Source organism: Pongo abelii, chromosome 7 (assembly GCF_028885655.2).
Source record: "Pongo abelii isolate AG06213 chromosome 7, NHGRI_mPonAbe1-v2.0_pri, whole genome shotgun sequence".
In the NCBI taxonomy this organism is placed as follows: domain Eukaryota; kingdom Metazoa; phylum Chordata; class Mammalia; order Primates; family Hominidae; genus Pongo; species Pongo abelii.
Window position 1 is genome coordinate 73,530,846 of NC_071992.2, and position 27,594 is coordinate 73,558,439.

Here is a 27,594-nt window from a genome sequence, read left to right on the forward strand (position 1 = left end):
TTATTTCTTCCTTCCCAATCTACCTTGTAATTATTTTTAAATGTCCATTTCATCAGCCTAACTATATAACCTTACTGAGGGCAAAGTTTTCATCTTTAGTTGTCACCTCTTTTACACTCAGATTTTTATTAGTTTTGCCACATATTAAATTATTCTGGCACTAATTTAGCTAGAAATAAACTGCTTGTAAATGCTATTTTGTCAAGGACTCTACAGTATTCCATGGTAATTATGATTACTCTTGGGTAAACTGTGCCTCAGTTTCTTTGTCTGTAATGGGATGTCTTTATTTTATAGACTGATGTGAAGACCAAATAAGACTATACATTAAGTTCGTAGAGCTATGGCTGGCACAAAATCAGCCAAGAAATGATCGTTATGTTTTTGTACTGGGAAGCAATTACTTTTGCGCAGCACCACACATAACTCTCAACAGCGAAGGAATATTAGCTTAGGCGGACAGAGTAATACGCTCCCCACTCCCAACATCCAAACTTCCAACAGAAAAATAAAGCAGGAGTTGAGAAGGGGTCGTGAGAGAAACGTTTCTGAGCCTATAGTGGAGAGGCACAGCAAGCGGAGAGTGAGACTAGGGCAGCAGTGGTGGAAGTCGAAGGCATCCCAAGAGGGAACAGGGGCTCCCGAGACCTCTTTGAATTGGAGGCGACGAGAACCAAGCGACCGTGAGCAGCGATACACACAGTAGTCAGTGGGTGGCACGGGGCCCGCGGGCACGAACTGCAGAAGAGCGGAGAAGACTGGGAGCATAACCGCTGGGCAGCGGGCAGCGCAGAGCGGGCGGCATGGACCGCCTCACTTTGCCGGATACCTGGACCTGCAGGAACGACCCACGCCCAGGCCTCTTTACCCCTACCGCCCGGTTACCTTGGGGACGGGATCACCTGACCCGGCAACGTGCGCCTGCGCGGGCTGAAGGCGGGGGCGGTGCCGTGACGCGCCCCGGGGGCGGTCCTCGGGCGCGCGCCGCTCTCTTATCCTCGGGCCTCAGAAGTCCGTGCCAGTGACCGGAGGCGGCGGCGGTGGCGAGCGGTTCCTTGTGGGCTAGGTGAGAGGCCAAGGGGGCAAGGAGGGACGCCGGTGCCAGGTCCCGGGCGCGGGGACTTGGGGCAGAGGCGTGACGGTCCCCGGGCCACTTCACAGACCGCATCCTGGTCGCAGCCGTTTTCGCGAGGCAGCGGCGACGCCCTCTCCTCAGGGGGCTCCGCGCCCCTCCCTGCGCCCTGCTGGCTGGGGGACAAGTTTGCGGGAGCAGCGCGCTCTGCCTGCCGCGACCCCGCGGGTTTCGGGCTCCTGCCCGGGCTGGGGCTGGGGCTGGGGCTGGGACTGGGGCTGGGGCTGGGGCTGGGGCTGGGGCTGGGGCTGCGGCTGGGGCTGGGGCTGGGGCTGGGGCTGCGGCTGGGGCTGGCGGAGCCCGGAGGCCCGGCCGGGTGAACGCCGACAGCCCCCGCCCCAGCTCTGGGGTTCTTCCTGGGACCGTCTCTCGATCCTTGTTTTCTCCTCGATAAGATCTCGAGATAAGAAAGAGCCTCTGGCCACGGTTCCTCCCAGTGCTCGGCGTTTCTAGGGCTGTACTTAATCGCCCTTCTTTTGGGTTATTCGGAAAGTCCTGGATTTGAAAGGAGGAAGGAAGTGTTTGTTTAGTGGGCGAAGCCTTGACTTTTTTGGGGAGGGGGTGGGGAGAGGTTGTTCGCTTTGAGCTTCTTCCTGGAGATGTTGGACCTGAGGGAGAAACGTTTCCAGTAGGGTGTGTTTAGAAGGAAATACCCCTGAGATCTGACCCCTGAGATACGATGACTCAGAGCTTTCCTTTCAGGATTTCCTTGTAATAATGGAAAAGGAAAGGCATATGGATGTGGAAAGTTTTCACTTTTACCAAAGTGGTGATTATTGAGTCATGGAGTCTTCTAATGTGTCCATTTTTGAAAGGAGTTTGTAGATTATCTAGTCTGTATAACCACATACACATTTACTGTTACCTTTTCCATTACGTACATTGCTTAGAAAATATGCTCGGCTTACCAAACTCTTAACATCCGGTTGTTTCAAAAAGAAATCGTTGATTAAAGCAGGAAGTTTACTTTGAAAAACAACTGCGGGCCTTTTAAATTAAGTTGATTTCTAAATGTATATGTGATTAGTTAAAACTCAAATTTGTTCAGTCTTTTTATTTTCCTGTTTAAGATTGAGGGATAACGGTAGAAAATATGTCCTTTTGTGTTCTGTGTTACCAACTTAATTCTATAAAATTTGTGCCTTAAATGGTACATAAATATTATAAATCAAGTGGTTTGTGGCACAGAATAAAAAGAAGTAGAATGACTTTTAAAATGGTCAGTAAATAGTCACTCCATTATAAACTAAATATAACTTTGGAGACATTAACTTTTAGTTTTGGGCATTAAATGGAAAAGATATAAAAAGGGGAAAAAGATGAACAAAAGGGGAAGAATTTGCCAATGGTTGCCGGTTAAATGTACTGTTTAATTAAAGAGTTTCTTAAAATGAGCGTGACACAAATATTTTCCCTGTTTTTGCCAGATTTGGGAACTTTTTATAGGTATTAAATGCCAAGAGATTCTAAAAAAGAAAAGCGCCCCTAAATAACTTTAAAATACTTTCTACTTTTAGCAATAGTTACGTTAGCATTTATTAATTTCTTTTCAAGTGCTGCCAACATCTTTTGTAAATGTATTGTTTTTGAGTAGACAAACAGCCACATGTCTCAAAATTTAAGCAGCATAAAAAGGTATATAGTATCAAGTCTCCTTCTGGCAGGCAGGCAACTTTTTTACATTTCTTAGGTATTCTTGGCAAATTTTATATCTACACAGGCAAACATATAAGCTGTATTTGCCTCCTTGCTTTTCACACAAACGTTAACATTTTATATACTGCTTCACATTTCGCTCTTATTTTTCCAGTTAGTGATAATATTTTGGAGCTTTTCTAATATCAGCATATATAGCTTTCAAGTCTTTTGCTGTTACAGTCAGTGCTGCGGTGAATAAACTTTTACATATGTTGCTTCCTTTGTGCACATACATTTTTACACTTCAGGTTTTGAGACCTGAAGTGATACTGCAGAGTTGGAGGGTATATGAATTTAGAATTTCGGTAAGATAACTGCAAAGTCACTCTCCATGGTAATTGTACTAGTTTACGCTCCCATTAGTAGTATATGAGTGTTTCTCAAAGCCTTGCTGTCAGAGAATGTTGTCAAACTTTGGATTTTTGCCAGTTCACTAGGTGAGAAATGGAATCCTATGGGTAAGGATTAATTATTCTACTTAGAGTGGACTTCATATGGACATACGTCTTAATGGCTGATCATCAGAAACCTCCAGGATACTTATTAAAAAGAAGAGTTCCTAAGTCCTTCCATGAAATCTGTGTCTGCCCAGGAAGCTGTTTTTATAATAACTAGAGCCTCGGGTAATTTGGCTCTGATGATTAGCCAGATGGAGAAACATTGCTCTGGAAGACTGCTTAGGATATATCAAATTGTGTTTCTAGACCTCATGTATGAGCCATCTGGAATGCTTACCATCTGGGTCCAATGGACACTTTATTCTTTCATTTTTTAGTTTTTATTTTTTTTAGAGATGGAATCTTGCTGTGTTGCTCAGTCTGGTCTTGAACTCCTGGGCTGAAGCAGTCCTCCTGTCTCAGTCTCTGAAAGTGCTAGGATTACAGGCATGAGCCATACGGTTCCTGGCCTGATAATTTTATTTTTTACATTTTTCAGTCATTTTATGAATAGTTCGCAGAAGTGAAATTAAAGAGATAATGAAACACAACTTTACTAGAAATTTTAATAACTGCTTCAACAAAAGAAACCCAAATTATTACTCCAAATTTTCCTGGTTTTGAAGATATCAGTAGTTGAAATAGGCAACATCTTTGAATTCAACTAATTGCTTATCAACTGTCATGTAATTTTTAAAAAAATCAATGATTCTGCCGTCCTAAGTTTTTATTATCCCAAGATGTTTTTAATACAGCGGTTCCTGACATTTTTGGCACCAGGGACTGGTTTCATGGAAGACAGTTTTTCCAAGAATGGGATAGGTGGATGGCTTCAGGATGAAACTATTTCATGAGGAGCGTTTAACCTAGATCCCTTGCATGCACAGTTCACAATAGGGTTCCTGCTCCTATGAGAATCTAATGCTGCCACTGATCTGACAGGAGCTAGAACTCAGGTGGTAATGCTGGCTCACCCGCCACTCACCTGCTGTGGGTGGCCTGGTTCCCAATGGGCCACCGACTGGTACTGGTCCATGGCCTGGGGGTTGGGAACTCCTGTTTTAATAGCTTAGATTAAAAGAAGCGAATAAACATTATTTCACCTTAAACAGTCACATGTCATTTTTAAGGGAGACCAGTTGTAGTTGGTGGTTTGAGAAAGGGTGAGGTTAATAACTCAGAAAATGATGAGTATTGCCATTCTAGGTGATATTATTTGGAAAACTTTGCCAGTGTTTCCTACTTGATTAATCAGAATATTGTGTCCAGAGAGCGAATAAACTAGAATTCCAAAATATCACATACAGTATTTAAGTTGAGGGCCTTTGTTCTGTACACATATTTAAAGACTTCAAGGAGGTTACTCTGATATTGCCCTGAAGGGGTTGAGGGACAAATGGGAAACTTGGTACTGAGGCAGACAATATATAAATACATACATATATTTTATATATATATATATAAAATATATGTATTTTATATATGTGTATATATACACATATAAAATATATGTATTTTATATATGTGTATATATACACATATAAAATATATGTATTTTATATATGTGTATATATACACATATATAATATATATATAGCCTTTTGGTGTTCTGAAGAAGTCCAAAACTATCCCAACCACTGAAAGATCTCCTAATAGAAACTATTTGGGAGTTACTTCTGAGGCCTGAGATACATTGGGTTTAGGGGCCTTTCATAAGGCATGAAGTGAGTCACAGAGATTGCAAATAATGTAGTGTGGGCCAAACCTGGTTAAAGGGTATGTGGGCTGTACCATTTCTTTTCCAAGGAATTAGGCCAGTGGAAAAAAGCTGTAGTGGTCAGGAAGGTTTGATCAAACTCTTAAAGAGTAGTGGGAGTTTTATCTTCTTAGTGATTACTGAGCTCGAAGGAAAGCCTAGAAACAAAATTCTTTAGTTCGTACAGTAATAATGTTTGATAAGAGTTGCAAGTGAGGTAAAATGAGATTCTTACACTGATGTAATAGTTACTTTTAGAATCCTCTTAAGCCTCATTATTGGTCATTATAAAATTCCAGCCACAATTAGAAGGATTTCCCAGAGTTAGCATTGTGGTTCTTGAAAAAAGGCTGTGTTTCTGACAGTTCCCATTAGGTCAAAGATTTAAATATAATGTACAAGTGACTTAATGGAGAACCTTCAGAAAAATAAAGGATTTATCATTTTCCTGGAAGGCTTTTTACACTGTTAGGTTCAAAAGTACGGACTTGCCCTAAGAATATTTTGATCTTTTCAATAAGTGTTTAAAGATATCTTATTTACTATTGTTTTGATGACATTTGTCAAAATACTAACATTTGGTATCTTCTTTTTAAAAAGTTTTTTTTATTGGTGAGACAGGGTCTCAGTCTGTCCACCCAGGTTAGAATGTGGTGGTGTGACCACAGCTCACTGCAGCCTCAACCTCCTTTGCTCAAGTGGTCCTCCTACCTCAGCCTCCCAAGTAGCTGGGACTACAGGCATGTGTCGCTGTCCCTGGCTAGTGTTTTTTATTTTTTGTAGAGATGGGGTTTCTCCATGTTGCCCAAGCTGGTTGCAAACTCCTGGACTCAAGTGATCCACCCATCTTTTTCTCCCAAACTGTTGGGATTACATACAGGCACTGCGCCCAGCTGCATTTGATATCTTTGAGGATGAGGAAGAAGCGTTTATGCTGTGTAAATAAATTAAATGTGAGTCCTGCCTTCAAGTAGTGGAGATAAACATGTACTGGCTATAATCTAAGGCAGAGTTGAGAGGAGTTGGGAGGAGCAAATAATATCCAACTGAAGCCATCAAAGTCACCCTGTTTTAAGAAGTGACACTTGACCTGGGCCTCAAGGCTAACTAGGATTTTGATCGGTGGAGAAGTCCTGGAAGGACATTACTGGAAGAGAATGCACCTTTTACAGAAATATGCAGGCATGGAAGCATGTGACCTGGGTGGCAAATAGTCAGTGGTTTGCAGCTACAACATTTTAATACTTGGAAAGAAATTTAATGAAATGGGTCAAGAAAGTAAAATTGAGGAATGCTCTGTGATTTAAAAAATAGAGTTAATTAAGATCAATACACTTAAAGCAAACCTGAAACTTACTTTTTTCAGAAGTGTAAATTACGGTAATATTTGTTATTTTAAAAAAATTTTGAAAGTCCATTTTTCTTTTAGGCTTGAGTTGCTGGTATGTGAATTAACTCAAGAGTTGTTCAGACAACTTCAGTTAATATTTATTTGAAGAGAAACTTCTATGGAGAGAAAAGTTAGGAAACCATTTCATTTTTCATGAGAACAGTGGGATTTTGAAGTTAGCCAGTGACAGAATCAAAAAAAGAAATCAAAAATAGAAATAATATTAGATGGCCAGGTAACATTCTTTTCAGTGCATTTTGGTTGTTGATATTGCAACTTGCTTTGAATTTTGTATATTATATATCATATGCATTTTGTTTATATTGATATAATGGCTGAAAGTTTAAATAAGGCAAAAAATTGTGTTTGGGGAAAGGCTGCTAGGAAATTGATCCTTTGAACCCAAAGAAGATAATTCACTTTGTTCTCCTGGATTAATACAATTAAATCATATTTGATAGTGCTCTCTCAAGAATGTGAATTATTATTATTATTTTTTTTCCCCCCACAAACCCAGATTTTGTTTTTCCCTTAAGGACTGTACCAGGCCACTACTATTCACCATTGTACTGGAGATTATAGCCAGAGAAATTAGAAAAGAAACAAATAAAAGATGTGTAATAGCAGCAAGAAGGTGCGATAGAAAGCTCATGTGCTTCTTTTCCCCACAGAAATACTGATTCAATAACAATACACACACCAGACCTCTTTGTGAGAAATCCGGAAACTAGTTAAGAGGCTCCTGCATTCTAGGTGAGCAGTAAACCAGCTGCAGTGAATATGGTAGGAAAATTCATCCTACTTACTCACCATAGTTCATTCCCCTACTTACTCACCATAGCTCAGCATGGCATGAACAAGAGGAAACTTCTCCTGGTTTTTCCCTGGGCAGGGAAAGAGAAGACCGAAACGTATGTGTGACATTCAGATTTTTCAGAGGTCTGCCCAAGGGTCTGGTTTTTATTTTGCCTGAATATAAGTTCTGACAGGAAAGGGCACCAGGTTGCAGGGTCATTGAAAACAAACTTGACAGTTTAGATTAGCAGGCACTCACCATGGTCCCTCCCCCTCCTTTAGCATGAAACTAGCAGGAGAATATCCTCAACTCTTGGCTTCTCCTTGAGGAGACAAAAGAGTTGGAATATGTGTCCAGTGTTTCACCTTTTCAGTGGGCTGAGGGACTGGCTTCTGTCTTGCTTGTCTTGGAAAGCTGACAGGGGCTGGTGTATTCCAGGTGCCTGGGAGCCACTGAGAACAACAGAGAGCTGGAAGACTTGTTGCTGCTCTTGAGGACCTATGGTAGGGCAGACAGAGGATGATACAGCTCAGCAGCCTGTCCCTAGGTATGGCATGGCATGAAAGGCGTTAGGGAGAGAATAGTGGAGTATGTGTCCAACATTCCAGCACTTCAGAGAGCTACCCCCACTTCTGTTTCACCTGACTTGGAGCACAGGCAGGAGTGGACATACTCTAAAAGCCCACTGACAGGAAAGGGCACCAGGTTGGAGGCCTCTGAAAACAAGAGAGCTAGGTGGCTTGCAGTAGCTCCAGAGAACCTGAAGTACCACAGACAGATAGCACAGGGAGCAAAAGATTATGAGATCCTGAAAAAGGAAACCAACAAGTTCATCTTGAGAATTTATACACACTGGTCGAGAAGAAGCATCCTCAGGAAAGGTTCAAAAGGCATGCAGAATCTCTAGTCAGGCTGATCAGTGAGGATCTTTCTCTGTACAGAGCCAGTCCACAGAGACTGGGAGGGGTGATATTTTTTCAAATGCTTGGATCCCAACATGATGTTAAAAGACACACAGAGAAATAGGGAAACATGGCACAATCAAAGGGTCAAAATATCCAGGAACTTACTTTAAGGAAACACAGATATCTTCATTATCTCAGAAGGAATTCAGACTAACCACTATAAACACATTCAGTGACCCAAGGAAAATGCTGCATGAACAAAATGGTATCAACATAGAGATTGAAAATGTAAAAAGGAACCAAACAAACATTGTAACAGATGCAATATGCTTCTTTGACCGAATTGAAAGATTTACTAGAGGAGTTTAGCAGCAGTGTTTTTCAAGGAGAAGAATTAGTGAACTTGAAGCCAGGTCATTTGAAATTATCCAGTCAGAGAAGCAAAAAGAAAAAGAATAAAAAAAGAATGAAGACAGCCTAGAGTACTAATGGGACAGCATCAATTTTATCAATGTAGATTGTATGGAAGTTCCATATGTTGGAAAGAGAAAGGAGCAAAAAGCTTTTTTGAAGAAATAATGGCCAAAACTTCCCAAATTGAAGGAAGGCAGTGGACATCCGGATTTCAAGAAGCCCAGTGGACTCCGGAGTAGAACAATCCGAAGACATCTACATGGAAACACACTGTAATCAAATTGTCAAAGAATTTTGAAAGCAGCAGGATAAGAACAACTTGTCATGTACAAAGGAGATTCTGTGGGACTCTAAGTGGATTTCTTAGCAGAAACCTTGCAGGTCAGAAAGAAGTGGGATGATATAGTCAAACTGCTGGAAGAAAAACTGCCAGCAAAGTACTGTATGTGGCAAAACTTTTCTTTAAAAGTAAAAGAGAAATAAGATTCTCAAAATCTGAGAGAGTTCATCACCACTATATCTGACTTAAACGCTAATGGGAGTCTGTTAAATGGAAACAAAAGGATGTTCAACATGAAAGTATAAAATTAAATGATAAAGCTATGGACAAATACAGACCTGCATATTATTGTAATGGTGGTGAGTAAATCACTTATTTCTGATATATAAGTCTGAGACAAAAGTATAAGTGCCTATAACTATAAAAATATTAATAGATGCACAACATAAAAGATGAAATTTGTAGCATCAGTAATGCAGTATGGGGATGGATGAGAAGAAGCAGTATTGTATGCAGTTGAAGTTATCAGCTTAAAATAGGTTTATTAGAAGATGTTTTATGTAAGCTCCATGGTAACCACAAAGAAAATACCTATAGAAAATACACACAAAAATAAGGAATCAAAGCATATCTATTAAAAAAAAAAAAGCAATGAAACAAAAAGCAGGATGGCAAGAGAGGAAAGGAAGAACAAAAAAGTTTCAAGATAGAAAATCATTAACAAAATATCATTGTAAGTCCTTCCCTATCAGTAATAACTTTAAATGTACTAAACTCTCCAATCAAAACATAGAGGGGATGAATGGATTAAAAAAATAAAACCAAGAACCAACTATACCCAGTTTATAAGAGACTCACTTTAGATTTAAGGACACCTTTTATTTATTTTTTTACAGAAATGGATATACTGATTCTAAAACTGATACTGAATTGATAGGGATTTACAATAGCCAAAACAATTTTGAAAAAGAACAAAGTGGGAGGATTCACATTAACTGATTTTAAAACTTAATACAAATGTACAGTACTGAAGAATGTGTGGTACTGGTATAAGGATAGACATATAGATCAGTGAAATAGAATTGAGATTGCAGAATTGAGAGTGCATACAGTTATGATCACTTGATTTTCAATAACAGTGCAAAGACAATTCAAAAATGTTATTTTCAAAAAGTGCTGAAATAACTGGGTTTCCACATGGATAATAATGAGTATGGATCTATACCACACACCATGTACAAAATTAACATAAAATAGATAAAAGATATAAATGCAGGAATTAAAGACATAACATTTTTAGAAGAAAACATAAGGGTAAGTCGTCATAACCTTGAGTTGGGCAATAGTTTCTTAGATGTTATATCGAAAGTATAAGCAACCAAGAAGAAATATAGATTCACATTCGTCAGAATTAAAAGCCTCATATTGCAAAATGCACTGTGAGAAAAATGAAAAGACAATCTACGGAATAAGAAAAGTATTTGTAAATCATGTATGATAGTGGTCTATGATATGGTCTGAATGTTTGCGACTGTGTCCTTCCATTCATATGTTGAATCCTGTAATCATCAAGGGGATGGTATTAGAGTTACCATATGACCCAGCAGTTGCATGCTTAGCTATATTCCAAGAGAATTAAAGATGCATTTATTAAAAAAGTATATAAACTTACACATTATTTGGTAATTTAAATGCTCATTGGCATTTTTAACAGCACTATTTATAATAACAAAAAGTGCAAATAACCCAAATGTCATCAGCTGATGACAGCATAAATATAATATGGTATACATACAATGGAATATTATTCCGCTATGAAAATGAATGAAATACTGATACATGCTCCAACACAGATGAACCTTGAACATATGCTATGTGAAAGAAGCCAGATGCAGAAGGCCACATATTCTAAGATTCTAGATTGAGTATCCAGAGCAGGGAAATCCAGAGGCGGGAAAGTGTATGTTGCCTGGAGCTGGAAGGAGGGTAGAATGGGGAGGCATGAGTTTTCTTTTGGGGAGGATGGAAATATTCGAAGATAGGTAGTGGAGATGATTGTAGAAGTCTGTGAATATACTAAAAACCATTGGATTGTATACTTTGAAAGGCTGAATTTTAGAGTGTGTGAATTATATTAACTAAAAAAAAAACGATCTCATACTGTCCAACTAGGAGACAGAGATCATGTAGTGATTTTAACAGTGGAGGTTTAATACACAGAATTATTAGTTATAACATGATTGAAGAAATAGAAATTGACTTGTAAGAAGACAAGACAACTTTGAAGAATACTGTAAGAGCAGACTTAATAAGTAGCCACTAACTCTAGGGCTGTTCCCATATTGGGGCTGAGATTCAGGTCTGGTTGAAGAGGGGACAGATGTCACTGGCAGATGCTGAAGTTGCCGGATACCATGCTTCTGGAACTTATTCTCCCTCTGGCATTCTGAACCTTGGAATTTGCTGCAGAAGCCACGTGAAGGGGTTGAGAAAGCTGCTCGGGGAGATTCCTTGGTGGTGGCATTCTGCTGCAGAGTTAGTCAACAGAGTGCTGGGGTGAGCTTCTGCATGCTTGTGAAACTACTCCTTGCAGGAGTCTGGCTAGAGTAGTACATTGGAAACCATGAAGAGAAAAGCTCTTCCTCCTACAGTGTACGTCCAGTTGCCTCTACTGACAAGGCTTAACATCATGCTAGCTGGTAACAGAGCAATGTTGAAAGAGCTCAGCTCCATTTTGGGAGAGAAAGCAATAAGAAGTGGATTTGGAAATGGGAGGTAATAAATTGATACCTGAATCAAGAATCTTACGTTAAACCGTATACCAGTTTAGCATATATTCTGTTTTATTGGGTTGAGTGAAAGTATCAGGTATTCATCTCAAAACAGCTAAATAAAATTTAAAATATGCATTCATATAATACATTTAGAGAATTGTGTTTTAAATTATTACAAAAAGCAATTTATAACTAAAAAAATACTTCTACTTAATATAGAAGTATTTTAAATGAAAAGTAAAAATTTCCCTCTTATTCCTCACTCCTTTACCATCTGTCTTCTGAAGAAAAATCTGTTAGCAGTTGATATAGTTTCTTCTGTATACATATATGTGTATATATATTTTTATTAGTAATAGAGGTTTCATGTATTGATACTGCATATGATCTGCTTTTAGGCTTTTATTGTTAGAAGGAAATGTAGCTGTGTAATGCCCACGGGCATTGTACTAAGGGTAGTTTCCTAGTCCTGGCTAAGTTGCAAGTACTTGTGTAAGTTAGGAGTAAGTCACGTAACTATTCTACTAAATTTGTAAAATGAAGGGACTTTTACTTGAATTTTAAAAATTGGTGATGGATATAGTTCAATAATAATATTAGGGGAAGGAGAGGTAGTTTGGTAATTCTTAAGTATCAGCTAACTTTTAGTATGGCCTGTATATTCTTATTTTTTAATGTTTTGCAATTTAAATGTTTTTTATTACGCTAAATAGTTCTACGTGTTTATGTGTCTGTGGCTAGCTGTGTATACTATTTCAATTTCTATGACATCAGGGTAATAAAACTTTCTTTTTTTCTTTAGAAGAATCCTGCAAAAATGTCTCTCTATCCATCTCTCGAAGACTTGAAGGTAGACAAAGTAATTCAGGTATGATAGTTTAAATACTTTTTTCAAAACAAACACAGTAACATGCATTCTACTTATAGGTGAAATAAAGCAAGATAGCTAAATAGCAGATATATTTGTTCATTTTTACACTTCATAAACTTTTTTTTAGTTTTATTAATTGCAGACCGAAAAGTTTACAGAAAAACTAGCAGTTTTTTTTTTCATTTCACTGTGAATTAATAGGCATGAGATTTTTTTTTAATTCGACTTATACTTTTTACATGTAGCTTAATTTTCTGGCTAAAATTTAAATTATATGTAACATATTTGAGTTGACAAAATAGACTCCAATTTTTTAGATATTCATAGTTTTGTATAAAATTGGTATATTTTTCTTTTGGATCTTTAGGTATCACCATTCTTTAATTCTATGTCTCTTAATTGGAGTTAAAATTACAGAAATAGTGGAGTACATGCTACTTTTAGAAGAGCAGTCATGTAAAAGCACAGGGAAAGTGTAGTGATTCCTTTCCTTTGAGAGATGAGCAACAGACATTTCACTTGTTCATTCTCTAAATGACTGTGTAGAGATTGCAGTATTTCTAATTGCATTGAGTTGAAAATTTTTATAGTCCTTTGTATAAGTATTAGCTTTGAAGACAAATGATTCTGCTTAAGAACGAAGTGAGGAATTGGGACCAATTCTGGCTAACTGGGAAATTTTGGTAATTATTTTAACTGGGGATAATTTGTAGTATATGATGAATTTGTCTGTTTACGGTTAGCTTTCAACTTGATCTCTTATCAATTTAGAATTTCTTCAGCTGTTGTTTATTGTTTTAATTTGACAAGATAAATGAAAACTCCTTACCGTGAAGATCATTTTATTGGGTCCCTGTCTTCAATTTACTAGAAAGTGAGATTTACTTACTGATAATTGAATTATGAACAATTATTTTATATCATAGATCCAGTATGGATATTAAAATGAGGTTTGTAAAATCTCTGAAATCTACAGTTCAGCTGCCAAGGATTTGATGCCTCAAAGTTTCAAGTGGCCTATTCAGTCATCTTTTACATGTTCCTATCACTTCTTTAGTATTTTGTCAGTATTTTCTTCATGTGGTTTTATTTCCACATAGTTCATCTGAACAAGCACTCTTTCTTTTTAAAAGGCTTTTATCTGAAATATTTAGCTTTCCAGAATAACTGCTTAGCCATTAATATGACATCAACATATTAACTGATAAGGATTTTTAGATGGACCTGTAAGAATGACTAATCTGTTCTTTGTTTTCATCCTTTTTTTGTTAGCTTTTTATGGAATTGAATGTAAATTCACTGTAGTCAGATATGAGCTGAGGCTTTTGATTTTGAAAACAGCAGCAGAAGAAGAGTTGATATTGACAAATATTGGAATGAAAAATAAAGAGGGCTACAATCTGTATCATGCTGCCGTCTTTAAGCAGAAGTGAATTACATAGATATTTACATTAAAGAATGTTTTATGTTCGGAGCAGAAAGCAGCTGGGAGATAGAACAGTGAATAAGGAGTGGGAAACATGGTTCTTTTATTACCCCTGAATTTAAAAATATTCCTAATCTAGCCATTAAACTCTTTGGCTGGTTTTTTTTTTTTTTTGCATCATTTTCTAAGGTGGATGATACTCATGTTTGTTTTTATTCTTCAGATTCTCCTGAAACGGTATTATGAAGGAAGGTAGTATTCATTTTCTCATCTGCTGGCCTTTAACACCACAGCAAAGCTAAATTACAGCAATGAACCAACCATTCATATTTTGTAAACTATTCTGCAGTAGCCATTAAGCTGTGGCTTTTAGCATCATACAGTCCCTAGACCTTTTTCTCTCCATTCCAAATCCTGACAAGAGCCTGTGGTTTCCTCTACTTATGCAAAGTAAGCTTTTAATAAATAATGATATATAGAACCAGAGCTTATCAGTTTCCTAATATGGTGGGCAGAATTTGGCAGAAGTGACGCTACAAGCATGTTTTTTCCACATCCTTTCTGTTAATGGCAGAAACAATAGGCCCTGGCATGCTCCTTGGGGCACCCCAACCCCTTTTTTTAGTAGTGTCAGATTTCAAAGTAAGTTTGAAATAAGTAGCTACATTTAATGGTTTATAGTACTTAAAACTGGGTTACATCCTTTTGTTTCATTTTTACTGCAAATAACATAATTAAATTTATATAACTTTGCAGGGAGCTTTCTATATGTATTCTTCAGCATTCCTTGGATTAAAAACAATAGCAATGAAAGAATAGAAAATCATAACTACATACAAAGGAGAAGTATTTTAAATTAATAAGCTGTGTTTTAGAGCAATTTTAGATTCACAACAAAATTGATCAGAAAATACAGTATACCTTCTGTCCTCACACATGCACAACCTCCCCCAGTATCAGCATCTGCACCAGAGCGGTACATCTGGCTCATTAATATCACCTGAAGTCTACATATTTACATTACATCACATTAGGGTTCACTGTTGGTGTTACATGTTCTGTGGATTTTGACAAATGTATAGTGACGTGTATATAGTCACGTGTTGCTTAAAGACGGATATGTTCTGAGAAATGCCTCATTAGACAGTTTTGTTGTGCAAACATTATAGAGTGTACTTCCACAAATGTAGATGGCATAGCCTACTACACATCTAGGCAATATGGTATAGTCTGTTGTTCCTATGCTACAAACCTGTATGATTGCATCTGTATGATACAGTAATACTGCATGTTACTGTACTGAATACTGTAGGCAATTGTTACACAATAGTATTTGTGTATCTAAACACAGAAAAGGTATGGTAAAAATACAATGTAAAAGATTTAAAATGGTACATCTGTATAAGGCACTTACCATGAATGGAGCTTCCAGGACTAGAAGTTGGGCTGGGTAAGTCAGTGAGTGAGTGGTGAGTGAATGTGAGGCCTAGGACATTATTGTATACTGCTGTAGACTTTATCAATACTCTATACTTGGGCTGCACTAAATTTATTTAAAAATTTTTCTTTCTCGAATTATAAATTAACCTTAGCTTCCTGTAACTTTAATTTTTTAACTTTCTGACTCTTGTAATAACATAGTTTAAAACACAAACATTGTACAGCTGTATAAAGTATTTTCTTTATATCCTGATTCTATAAGCTTTTTTCCTATTTTTTAAATTTTTAGTTTTTAAAAATCGCTTGTAAGTTTGTTAAAAACTGAGACACGCACTCACATTAGCCTAGGCCTGCACAGGGTCAGGATCATCAATATCACTGTCTTCCACCTCCACATCATCCCACTGAAAGGTCTTCAGAGGCAGTAACATGCATGCAGTTGTCATCTCCAATGGTAATAGTGGCTTCTGGAATACCTCCTGAAGGACCTGCCTGAGACTGTTTTACAGTTAACTTTTTTTGTAAGTAGAAAGATATACTCTAAAGATAAAGTGTATAACACAGGAAATACATAAATGAGTAACATAGTCATTTATTATCATTATCAAGTATTACGTACCATGCATAATTGTAGGTGCTATACTTTTTTATATATGACTGGCAGTGCAGTAAGCTTATTTACACCACCATCACCACAAAGTAATGAGTTGTTCTGTGTGACGGCAGCTATGATGTCACTAGACAGTAGGAATTTTTTAGCTCTTTTATAATCTCATGGGACCACTGTTGTATATGCGGTTCATCATTGACCAGAACAGGCAGCACATGACTGTATACCATTGTAGCATTAGACAGAATAGGTTCACTGCTCGAAAAATTCTTTAATGCCTGTTCTTCCTTCCCTTCTAGAACTCCTGGCAACCAATAATTTGCTTTTGCTTTTGTGTTTTCTTTAGCGTCAGGATGTCGCTCTGTTGCCCAGGCTGGAGTACAGTGGCACAGTCATGGTTCACTGCAGCGTCCATCCTCCTGCCACAGCCTTCTAAGTAGCTGGGACTATAGGCATGCACCACCACACCTAGCTAGTTTAAAAAAAATTTTTTTTTCCCCCAAAACGGAGTCTGGCTCTGTCACCAGGCTGAAGTGCAGTGGTGCGATCTTGGCTCACTGCAACCTCCTCCTCCTGGGTTCAAGCAATTCTCCCTGCCTCAGCCTCCTGGGTAGCTGGAATTTACAGGCATCCACCACCATGCCCGGCTAATTTTTGTATTTTTACTAGAGACGGGGTTTTGCCATGTTGGCCATGACAAACATGACAACATGCCATGTTGGTCAGTTCAACTCCTGACTTCAGGTGATCTGCCCACCTCAGCCTACCAAAGTGCTGGGATTACAGGCATGAGCCACTGTGCCTGGCCAAAACAATTTTTTGCATAGGCAGGGTTTTCCTGTGTTGCCCAGGCTGGTCTTGAACTCCAGGCCTCAAGCAACTCTCCAGCTTCAGCTTCTCAAAGTGCTGGGATTAAAGGCCTGAGCCACTGTGCCTGGCCTAATATTTTATTATCTCCACAATTTTGCGTTTTTCAAAATGTCGTATAGTTGGAATCATAAAGTATGTAGCCTTTTGAGATTGGCTTCTTTCACTTAGTAATATCCACTTAAGTTTCCTCCATGTCTTTTCATGTCTTTATAGTTCTTTTTTTTTTCCCCAGTGCTGCACAGTATTTTTTTTGTTAGACATGATTCAAGAAGTAATATAACAAGCCACTAGCTCCTTTTAGCTAATCGGTGGTGAAAGAACTTTCAAAGTTCAACACGTGTTCAATTTGTGGATTGTTATTTACAGTTACAAAGATTTTCATGCTGTATTTTGTTTAAATCTAGAATGTTTAACAAATTATGAAATAATAAATATTAAAGGATGACTCAACAAGTATATCAGAACATATAATTTTAGTACCATTCAAAGCTTTTGTAGGCTTTAATTATTTAAACTAAGCTTTCATATCTCCAAGAATCTTTGGGACTACTCTTGACATTGATTTTAGGGGTAGGTTGAGATACTACTATGAACTTCATTTTTAAAATGATACATTTCCAATAAAGTAAAAAGTTGATAGAGATTGGTCATACAACTTATTACCAAACTTGTCTCTGATGACAGATAGCTATTTCAGAAAGTCAGATCTAATTGTAAAGGATAAAGTATTTCCATCAGTGAGATACTTCATATGATGTAGGCCACCAAGACAGCCCTGAGAAGAGGATACTTGAGCATGAGTAGCATTGATAAATGCTAGAGTGTCAGAGTGTGTCAGAGTGATTTTGGCAAGTTTGTTTAACAGTTACAAATTACATTACCTTGTCATCATTGATTTATGTCAGTGATAAACTGTGCTATTTTCATAATTTCTGATATTTTAAAAGTATTTAGCATAAACCCCTTCCTATACTTGCTGCAATGAAGATAAAGATGATTTCAGTGGACATGCTTAGTATTAATTTTTTAGGTGTTTTTATGATATGTGACTTTTATATGAATATGAGTAAGCTTTTTTCTTATGCAAATAAAATATTTTTATTTGGACTAATTAGTAAAAGAATAATGAAAATGTAAAATTTATTCATTTTAGAATGCACTTTGAAAATATTAATTTATTGTGGCAGCACTATGAAATACTGGTTATAAGACATGTAGAATGGTACTTCTACAATTTTTTTGTGATTGCCTTAAAAGTATTTAGAATATCAAATATAGTGTTGATTTGCAGATTTCCTTTGAAAAATGTATTGCTGACGTGTTTGAAATTAAACTTTCTTACATAAATCTTCATTGTTTTAGTTTCTTTTTGGAAGTACTGGATTTAGCTTATAAATTATATAAGAATATAAAGTAAGTATAGCATATTGTTAGAGTTTTTTTCTTTTCTTTTTCAGGCTCAAACTGCTTTTTCTGCAAACCCTGCCAATCCAGCAATTTTGTCAGAAGCTTCTGCTCCCATCCCTCATGATGGAAGTAGGTTTATACTTTGAGTTCATTCTCTGTGAACAGAAATATTGTTATCTTCTTTTGCTCAGATAAGGAATCCAAGATTTTTTTTGGACAGGCTGCATAAAATTGGTAGTTAAGCTCAAATAGTTACGAATAAGAAAAAAAAGTTTACTTCAAAAAATAACACTTTTTCTAATTAAGATAGTGAACTGTGGATATGGAGATGTATTTCATGGCTTAATGAAAATTAATTTTAGACTGACTTGTAAATCCCTAACATGTGGCTGATTCATTTATGAATTATATACATGAATTCACATATGAGAACTATATGAATTCACATTTAAGAACTATCATGCTGCTGCTGTTGAACTTTCTGAATTGTCTTCTGTCTTTCCTATGGGAGCTTCTGAAATTTCCAACCACCTCCTCTTTGGGAAGCCTCCTAAATCTTGAGGCCTTTATTCATTCTCTGTATCCTGTCTTTGGTTCCTTTTTCTTCAAGGTTCAGAGGGATTCAGGACAGAGCTCCTAAATACTATGGCTTAAGATACAAAATAAGTGTTAAATAAGTTTTTGTGGCCTGTCATTTTGTCTTACAACAGTTTATAACATTGTGCCTCATAGAAAATTCATTTTAAGTCACAGATAATTTAAGTCTCATGTAAAAAAGAGCTTTTGGAAATAGTATATAACTACTAATAAGTGAAATAATGTTAATATTTAAAAATACCATTTCCAGGATTTCATTGGAATGTGGTTAAAATTATTAAAATGATAAGACACTAAATAAATTTACAAGCTTCCAAAAAAAATTGTTTATAGGAATCATTCCATATCCCTGTTTACAGAATGAGTTATAAAGTAGCTGACTTGACAAATAGATATTTTGGTCAGTTGTTCTGAATTGGAGAATCAGTGGCATTCTTACTAAATTCCTAATCAAGTAAGTTTATTTTAAGAAACAGGAAAGGCAAGATAGTTTATTTGGAAAAGTTATTTATACTTTTGAGTGTTTAGGAATCTCTGGTTGTTTCAGTTCAGATGTCTTCATATTTTATGAATTTTAAACATTTTCTGTATTTTCCATTTCTGATTATTACAGAGATGGGGAGGTGCCTTTCCAAATTGCTACTTTAAATTCATTCTAGATTTTATAACTTAAGTAATTTTGTTAATACGCAGAAGCCCATAATAAAAGAAGTTTTCATTTTGTGTATTCTGTAAGTGCTTTTTAATTTATTCATTTACTTTTTAGATCTCTATCCCAGACTATATCCGGAGCTCTCTCAATACATGGGGCTGAGTTTAAATGAAGAAGAAATACGTGCAAATATGGCCGTGGTTTCTGGTGCACCACTTCAGGGGGTATGTATAGTGTAATTAATTTTGAATTATATAAAATCATACTTTACATGTTAATATAAGCTTTCCTCTTTGTGGCTAACTCACAGATATACTACTAGCATTGAACCTCACTTCTCAGAAAGTTTAGACTTCCTTTTGGATATCATTTCTTACATAGTCTACTTCATTTGGTGCTACACTGTTTTGAGTTTATTAGGACTTAGATTCAGATACCTTTTACTAGTTCGTTCTCCTTTGTCTTCTGCATTTAGTCAGTTACTAAGTCCTATTGATTCTGTTTCTGTTTCTTGTATTCATTTTATCTGTTTTTTATCCATTCTAGTCCTACTATAACCATATTCAGGGTTTCTATGCTTCTAGCCTTCATTATTATAGTACTCTCTTAAATTTCCTCTAGTAAGTTAATGTCAGACAGTACTAAGCCGCTGCTAAGTTAATCATTCTGAAATACACATATAGGTCTATCATATCTTTGTTGCTCATAATCTTTTATTTATTTATTTATTTTTTGAGACACAGTGTCACTCTGTCACCCAGGCTGGAGTGCAATGGCATGATCTCGGCTCACTGCAACCTCCGCCTCTTGGGTTCAAGCAGTTCTCCTGCCTCAGCCTCCCAAGTAGCTGAGACTGCAAGCGCGCGCCACCACGCCTGGCTAATTTTTTGTATTTTTAGTAGAGACCAGGTTTCACCATGTTGGCCACGCTGGTCTCAAACACCTGACCTCAGGTGATCCACCTGCCTCGACCTCCCAGAGTGCTGGGATTACAGGCATGAGCCGCTGCGCCCGGCCTCTGCTCTTAATCTTTTAACATTCTTTTTGAAATTCAAAGCTGCATGTAATTAGACTCCAGAGTCTAGCTTAATTATAATGGATCTGATAACCTTTTATTAAGGTTATTGCTATGACCATAGCACTTTGTACCACTTATTATAATTGTAGTTGAATCTGTGTCTGTCTTGTTGCCATATCCCAATGCATATACAGTACCTGGCATTTATGTATTTACCAAATATTTATTGAAAACTTGCTTGTGTTAGTGGTGATGCAGTTGGGAAAATAAATAATAGTAGGTATTTTAAGAGGTTGAAAAATTGAAAAAAACATAAATGGACATAGATGTAATTGCAGATAGCTAGCTGCTTCTCCTAGGACTGGGATAACACAGGAGAGAGATTGGAGTTAGCAGAACCTAGAAGCTTGAGGGAAGAGCCCCACAGAGCTGGGACTCAGACCTTGGATGAGGGGACACTACTAGTGCCTCTGAGGGGTTGTAATGAGGCTGGTTCTGGGAGTGTCAGTAAAAGTTGCAGACTGGAACCAACTGCTGCTGCCAGTGTAAAGGGCCAGGCTTACACAGTACTGACAGAAGCAGGAAGCACACAGGAAGGAACAAGGTGCTTGTCATTCCAGTCACTGACAAACGAAATTATAATTTGCACAGTTAGGCCCAGCATCACCAAGTAGAGTCTAGAAGGGTGGATTTGGAGCCGACAAACAGTCGCTTAATATCTGTTATCACCTACTCCTTTGACTACTCAGTATATCCACACACATGTACAAACATTTGAATTTCATGTGACAACAACAACAACTTTATACTTTCTCCTTGGAAAGATGAACTTCTTCATAAAATCAAAGTTCAGCAAACTTTATAAAGGGCTCCATAATAAATACCTTAGGCTTTCATGGTCACTTATGATCTTTATCACATATTCTTATTGTTATTTGTTTATTTACAATCTTTAAAAATATAAAAATCATTTTTAATTCAGGAGTGTACAAAACGAAGCCATGTACCCTTCAATATAAATGAAGTTGCTCTCACCCTTTCTCTAGAAAGGGATGATACCAGTTAATGTGGCCATCTCTGGGCAGTCGTCATGGTACTGATTACTATATGATATTAATTACCCTTCTAAGTATTCACATTCCCAACAGAATATTTTTAATTTAAAGGCAAAAGTGTAAAGTTAACCACTACCAACAATTCATACATAAAGGTAAAAAGAGGTATAGAGGAACAGAAAGATTAATTGCTGTATTTATAGAAAATATACAAATACAAAGAAGAACAGAGTCATAGCTGCTCTGATTCTTATTTTAGTAACTGGTCATGAGGCTGTAGTTAAAATTTAGACCTTTGTTCACTACATGGATGGTTAGATCCCTTTGCCCAAATACCTAGAAGGGTGATATAAACCTTCATTTTTTGTGTCTGCATCTCCAGGGTTCTTCAGTGCGTGCCGCCTTTTCTTTTTCTTCTGTTCTATTTTAAATTAATTTGTTGCTGGAGATTTCTGTTAACTCTTCATATCTAGTGAATTTTTCATTTCACATATTTTATTCTTCTCTTGATGTTTCATCCAGATCTTCCTCTCCCCAGCTTTACTGAGGTATAATTAACAAATATAAATTGTATATATTCAACTGTATATATCAATACAACTTGATGTATTGATAAACACACACACACAAACACACACACATTGTGAAATGATTACCACAGTCAAGGTTATTAACGTATCTGTCATCTCCATGGTTACATTTCTTTTGGTGTGTGGTGAGAACACTTAAGATGTACTCTAAGCAAATTTCAAGTATACAGTATAGTATTACTAACTATAGTTACTATGCTGTACACTAGATCTCCAGAACGTACTCATATGATAACTGAGAAAGTTTGTACACTTTGACCAACATTTTTCTCATTCTTTGCCCTGCCCACCCCCAGCCCCTGACAACCTTCCTTCTACTCTCTACTTCTGTGAGTTTGACTCTTTTCAGATTCCACGTATAAGTGGGACCCAGACAGTACTTGTCTTTCTGTGTCTGGTTTATTTCACTTGGAATAATATTCTCTACATTTATTCATGTTGTCCAAATGGCAGGATTTCCTTTTTTTAATGGCCTAATATTATTCCATTTTCTTTTTGGTTGGGGAAAGGTTCCACTTAAAATAAACCAGTTTTGGTAAGGAAAACTTGAAAAAATTAGAAACTTGAAACATGGTACATGACACAGGCCCCTAATGTAGGTATTCTGGGGCATTCTGGTTTGTGCATGATTTATTAATCCACAGATGGTTACTAGAGGGGAAGAGACATAATAGTTGACTGTCTTATGTGTGCCAGTGCCCATACAACATGCACTTTTCATTTAATCCTCTCAGTAACAGTGAGGTAAGAAGTTTGCCCCTTTTATGGAAATTCTGAAAGGATAAGTAGATTGTTAAAGATCGTGACATAAAGAATCGTCTGGAAAATGTTTCAAAAGTATATGGCCTTTAAGTTCAAAGATAATACATTTGAGATGAAGACAAGCCAATATACCAGTGAAACAAATGCCAGTGAATTCAAAGGGCAACAGAGAGTCATTGAATCTATTAGAGATGATATGTGTGGGAATAAGTTAGTGAAGAATTAGTAGTAGAGCCAGTGCCATTTTCATAGACATCAAACTTTATCTGAAGGAAATTATTTGTGGATTGCTTTTTGGAAAGCCAAAATTGAGTAAGTTCCAGTTAATTATCATTGTTTTTTTCAAGGAGAGTTTTTCTAGATATTGACACATTGTATACGGTTTTGTCAGCAGCTGGTAGCAAGACCTTCCAGTATGAACTATATGTTGGCTCCTGTAACTGGTAATGATGCTGGAATTCGTAGAGCAGAAATTAAGCAAGGGATTCGTGAAGTCATTTTGTGTAAGGATCAAGATGGAAAAATTGGACTCAGGCTTAAATCAATAGATAATGTAAGTATTTTAAATACCTATTTGAATTTGTCTAAATATCTTACATAATAAGTGATTAATGTAAAAATAATTTGAAATGGAAATGCTTTAATTATAATAGTGCATCTGTAGTTGAGAATATTTTAAATCTACTAACTTAAATGTTTTCAATTGGGGATGTTCTATTTTGCAGAGGCATAGTTGGGACTTCTGACCACATTACTTTGAAAGATGTTTCTTTTCTGAATATTCTAACTGGAATATATTTCACTGGCCTACATATATTATAGTTTGTATAATAGAATTGTGGCAATTAAATAGAGCAGATGTGAAGGTTAAGAAAAAACTTTCCAATGAGAGTCAATGTCAGTGTGCATTTTTTTTTTTTTTTTTTTTTTTTTTTTGAGACAGAGTCTCGCTCTGTCGCCAGGCTGCAGTGCAGTGGTGTGATCTTGACTCACTGCAACCTCTGCCTCCCGTATGTGTGTGCGTTTTTAAACCAAATGATCAGTATTTAACTGGTGAGATGGTTTTTGCAGATTTGTTATTAACATCCTTCACATTTGAATTTAGTATGTCATTTTCTGAGTAAAAAAACATGGAATATTCTTTCTAATTAGGGCAGCCATTACTTGACTTTATAATTACCTCTCACCTTAACATACTGAAGATATGAAACAGGGTTACTCTCTGAGGAACCATTTAGAATTTTAAGGACATGCTGAGTCTTTACCCCAATTTATAGTTTTAGCCATTACCTTATTGGATTCAGTTTCAGTCATACATCTCTAGCTTAGTGCATCCAGCCTTTCCACATAGAAAATTATAAGTGTGGTGCACTGCTGTAAATGGAGGAGGCTGATCTTGGCAGGAGGCCCCAGCCCTGCCTGCCCACCCAGGGGGCTGAGGCCATCGATGATGGCCTTGCTGACTTGTATCTTACTCAAAATACATCTGTGTGCTTGGTTGGGATGCTCTGACTTTGCTGCCCTTTCTCCAAAATCTTTAGGGAATAGAGTATACTGCTGCTCCTTCCGCCAGGATTGCTCTTGTGTTCTTTCCTCTGTTCTAAAGAGAAAAGATACTTTTCATAGGCCCCTTGGCCCCACTGTAGGTAATAGTTGCAGTGGATTTGTTCACTTGGCCAAAGGGCATTTGTTCATTTATGGGATGCTACCTAGTATCATTGTACAATGTAACAGATGTGTGATAGAAATATGTGACCTAGCTTAGGATTGTAGAAGTAGATGCACTTATATTTTACCAGGCTTATTCTTCTTTTATACTTATCTATTTATATTTTGTTCAACTTCTGATTGAGATTTTACATAAGTAAAAATATCCATGTAAATGTAGTTGTTGGTTAACAGTACTTGAGTTTTCTGTACTTATTTCTTTGTGTGTTCTTTATAAGCCTGTGCATATGGATTTAATATGCCCGTCTTTTTAGTCTAACAAATAAACTTTAATCTTACTTGATGATACACAATTTAGCAAATGGGTAAAGGAATGCTTCAGCTCAAAAGGTAGAATTATGACCTTAAACTGTCATTTATTAAGCTGTAAAAGAACTCATCAAACTTTCTAACATGTGACTTGCTTTTCCCCTAAATATGATTATGTACTGATAATTTGGTATTCTATCAGACTCATAGATGCTTGCATTTATTAAAGTTGTCCTACTGTACTTTCCTTAGTTTTGTATTCCAAGTTGAAGGGCGGGGGGGGGGATTGTGGTTGGTCAGGTGGGTTATGATTTGGTATAGAAATTGCCATTGAAATCTCACTTTTTTGCCTTATTCTTTGGAGTTGCTGTCTTGATAAATTTTTCAGTTTCTTTTGAGGTGATAATATACTCATATAGTTTTTCCTTTTTTTTTTGGTCACTGGGGTAGAGTTTTCAACATAAACAGTTGTTTCCTAATTTTCCAGCATTTAAAACCGTATCATAGTAGTGGTAAATGACAAAAATTATTTTCTTATTATCTAGGGTATATTTGTTCAGCTAGTCCAGGCTAATTCTCCAGCCTCATTGGTTGGTCTGAGATTTGGGGACCAAGTACTTCAGATCAATGGTGAAAACTGTGCAGGATGGAGCTCTGATAAAGCGCACAAGGTGCTCAAACAGGCTTTTGGAGAGAAGATTACCATGACCATTCGTGACAGGTAAGCTGTTACTAAACAGCTCAAATGAAAATTCAATACTAGTTTTCCGTTTTTTTGGGGGCTTTCAGAGTCTGTGAATATATTATTTTGTTGCAGAAAATGATCAAATGTTATTGATGAGCCTTATAGTTTTGCAGTTGTGTGGTGCAGATTTTTCTTACATAGTTTGTTTTTAAAGCATTCTGATACAATACCTTATTTCAGAGTTTATAGGACAAATCTCTCTAGAATATAGAAAATGTACGTTGGAGAAGTAACTGAGTTGCAGGGCATCTCTGGGCTCACTTTCCAACTTACTGCTTAGATACATCCAGCCTAGGGTGTTCACACACAGTGGTCCCTCATTATGAGGGTCAGAGCCATGCTGACTTCCAAGTAGTGTGGGAGTTCTGAAAACCGTATCAAGACTTTTGGGTAGTTATGAAGCAGTAGTTTTCAAGAACATGGAATATTCTATTTAGCAGCTTATTCATTTAGAACTTAAACATTTAGCACATGAAATAGGGGCCTCCATTTATTTTCTTGTCTACTCCGTACTCAATTAAGGGTAGACATATATCGCATTGTTATAGTAAGCTCTGAGTTTTTGTTCCTTCTCAGTGAAACTTCTGTTTTATCTTTGTGTTTCCAGTTTCTCATTCAGTTTAGGTATTTAGTAAATGTTTCAGATGAATGTCCTTTTTACTTTCTATGTAAGCAGAGTTTCAAAGAGTAAGTTGTACTAACAGGAAGAAATGCCTTTTCTGAATTTAATAATGTAAACACAAGTTTATCATAAAACCCTTATGATAACATGATAACAGAGTTTGATAGAGAATCAAGCAAATGTAACTGGTATAACAACTCTAAAGGGACAGCTGGATGCCTTTTAATAATAGCTGCATGCCTCCCTTTCCAAAGGGACTTGAGGAACTTAAGTCTTACTGCTGCTCTAGTTTTTCTTTTCAAATATAGCAATGTATAAAATTTTCAAAATCAAGATGTGAGAAATATTTTAAAGGTTTTAAATAAAAGAAATAGTTCCTAAAAATGATTTGGCTGTAGAAAATACCAAAAGTTAATAAAAAATAAAAATTATTTTTACCACTGTGATTTAGTAAAGCCTATCTCATTCTTAATGCTGTAAAGTCTGATTAATTATAAAGGAAAAACATATTGATAAAACCATATAAAGCAGTTGTCTTTGATACTTAAAGAAGGAAATGTTAATTAGTAAATCAGTCAAACCATAATGAATAAACTTAAAAAAACCTTTTACACAAAGATGTTCCGTGAATGTATAAAATCAGAGCCATAAGTTGCTCTTATTAGAAACAGTGTTTATTATAAAAGTATCCAATATGGCAACATTTATGGTATATGAAATCCATTAAAATGTTTACCTTAGAATTAAGTTTTTAATTGAACCCATTATGTTTGTAGGCCCTTTGAACGGACGATTACCATGCATAAGGATAGCACTGGACATGTTGGTTTTATTTTTAAAAATGGAAAAATAACATCCATAGTGAAAGATAGCTCTGCAGCCAGAAATGGTCTTCTCACGGAACATAACATCTGTGAAATCAATGGACAGAATGTCATTGGATTGAAGGTAAGGAACAGACTTTGTGCCATGTTCTGCTGCAGTTTTAGAAAATGTCTGTCTTTTGACTATATTTAGGTGGCGCTGTTTTCATATTGACTTACGTGGGAGATGGGGAACGTGGGGCCTGAACTCTTACTCTGGCCAGTCACCGGAATTATTTGGGCTGTTATCTAGAACTACAGTTCCTATAACAAAGGGGCTGGAATAAATGATCTCAGAAGTACCTCACACTAGAATTCTGTGGAAATATGGGCAACAAAGATTTAGAATATGAATAGTGGCCCAGCATTTCTCAATCCAGGAATATAACGAAATGAATAATAGTTTTGGTTCATATTAATACTTTACAGTTTTTCTCCTCCACAAATTCCTAAATAAGTCTGTCTTAAGGTCAAAAAGTTTTAAGCATGACCTCCTCATTTCATAGA

General features: G+C 36.7%; 1 protein-coding gene across 4 annotated transcripts in view; it reads left to right on the forward strand.

Annotated features, from left to right (window-relative positions):
* Positions 1–702: 702 nt before the first annotated feature.
* SDCBP (syndecan binding protein) overlaps positions 703–27,594 on the forward strand; it is a 29,565-nt gene continuing 2,673 nt past the window's right edge. The window contains exons 1-7 of one of the 4 annotated variants that reach the window (XM_024250566.3): positions 703–1,066; positions 12,385–12,450; positions 18,257–18,335; positions 19,570–19,679; positions 23,272–23,433; positions 25,403–25,578; positions 27,001–27,172. In XM_024250566.3, the coding sequence (XP_024106334.2) occupies positions 12,400–12,450; positions 18,257–18,335; positions 19,570–19,679; positions 23,272–23,433; positions 25,403–25,578; positions 27,001–27,172 (750 nt within the window). In that variant the 5' untranslated portion in view covers positions 703–1,066; positions 12,385–12,399. 4 annotated transcript variants of the gene reach the window in all.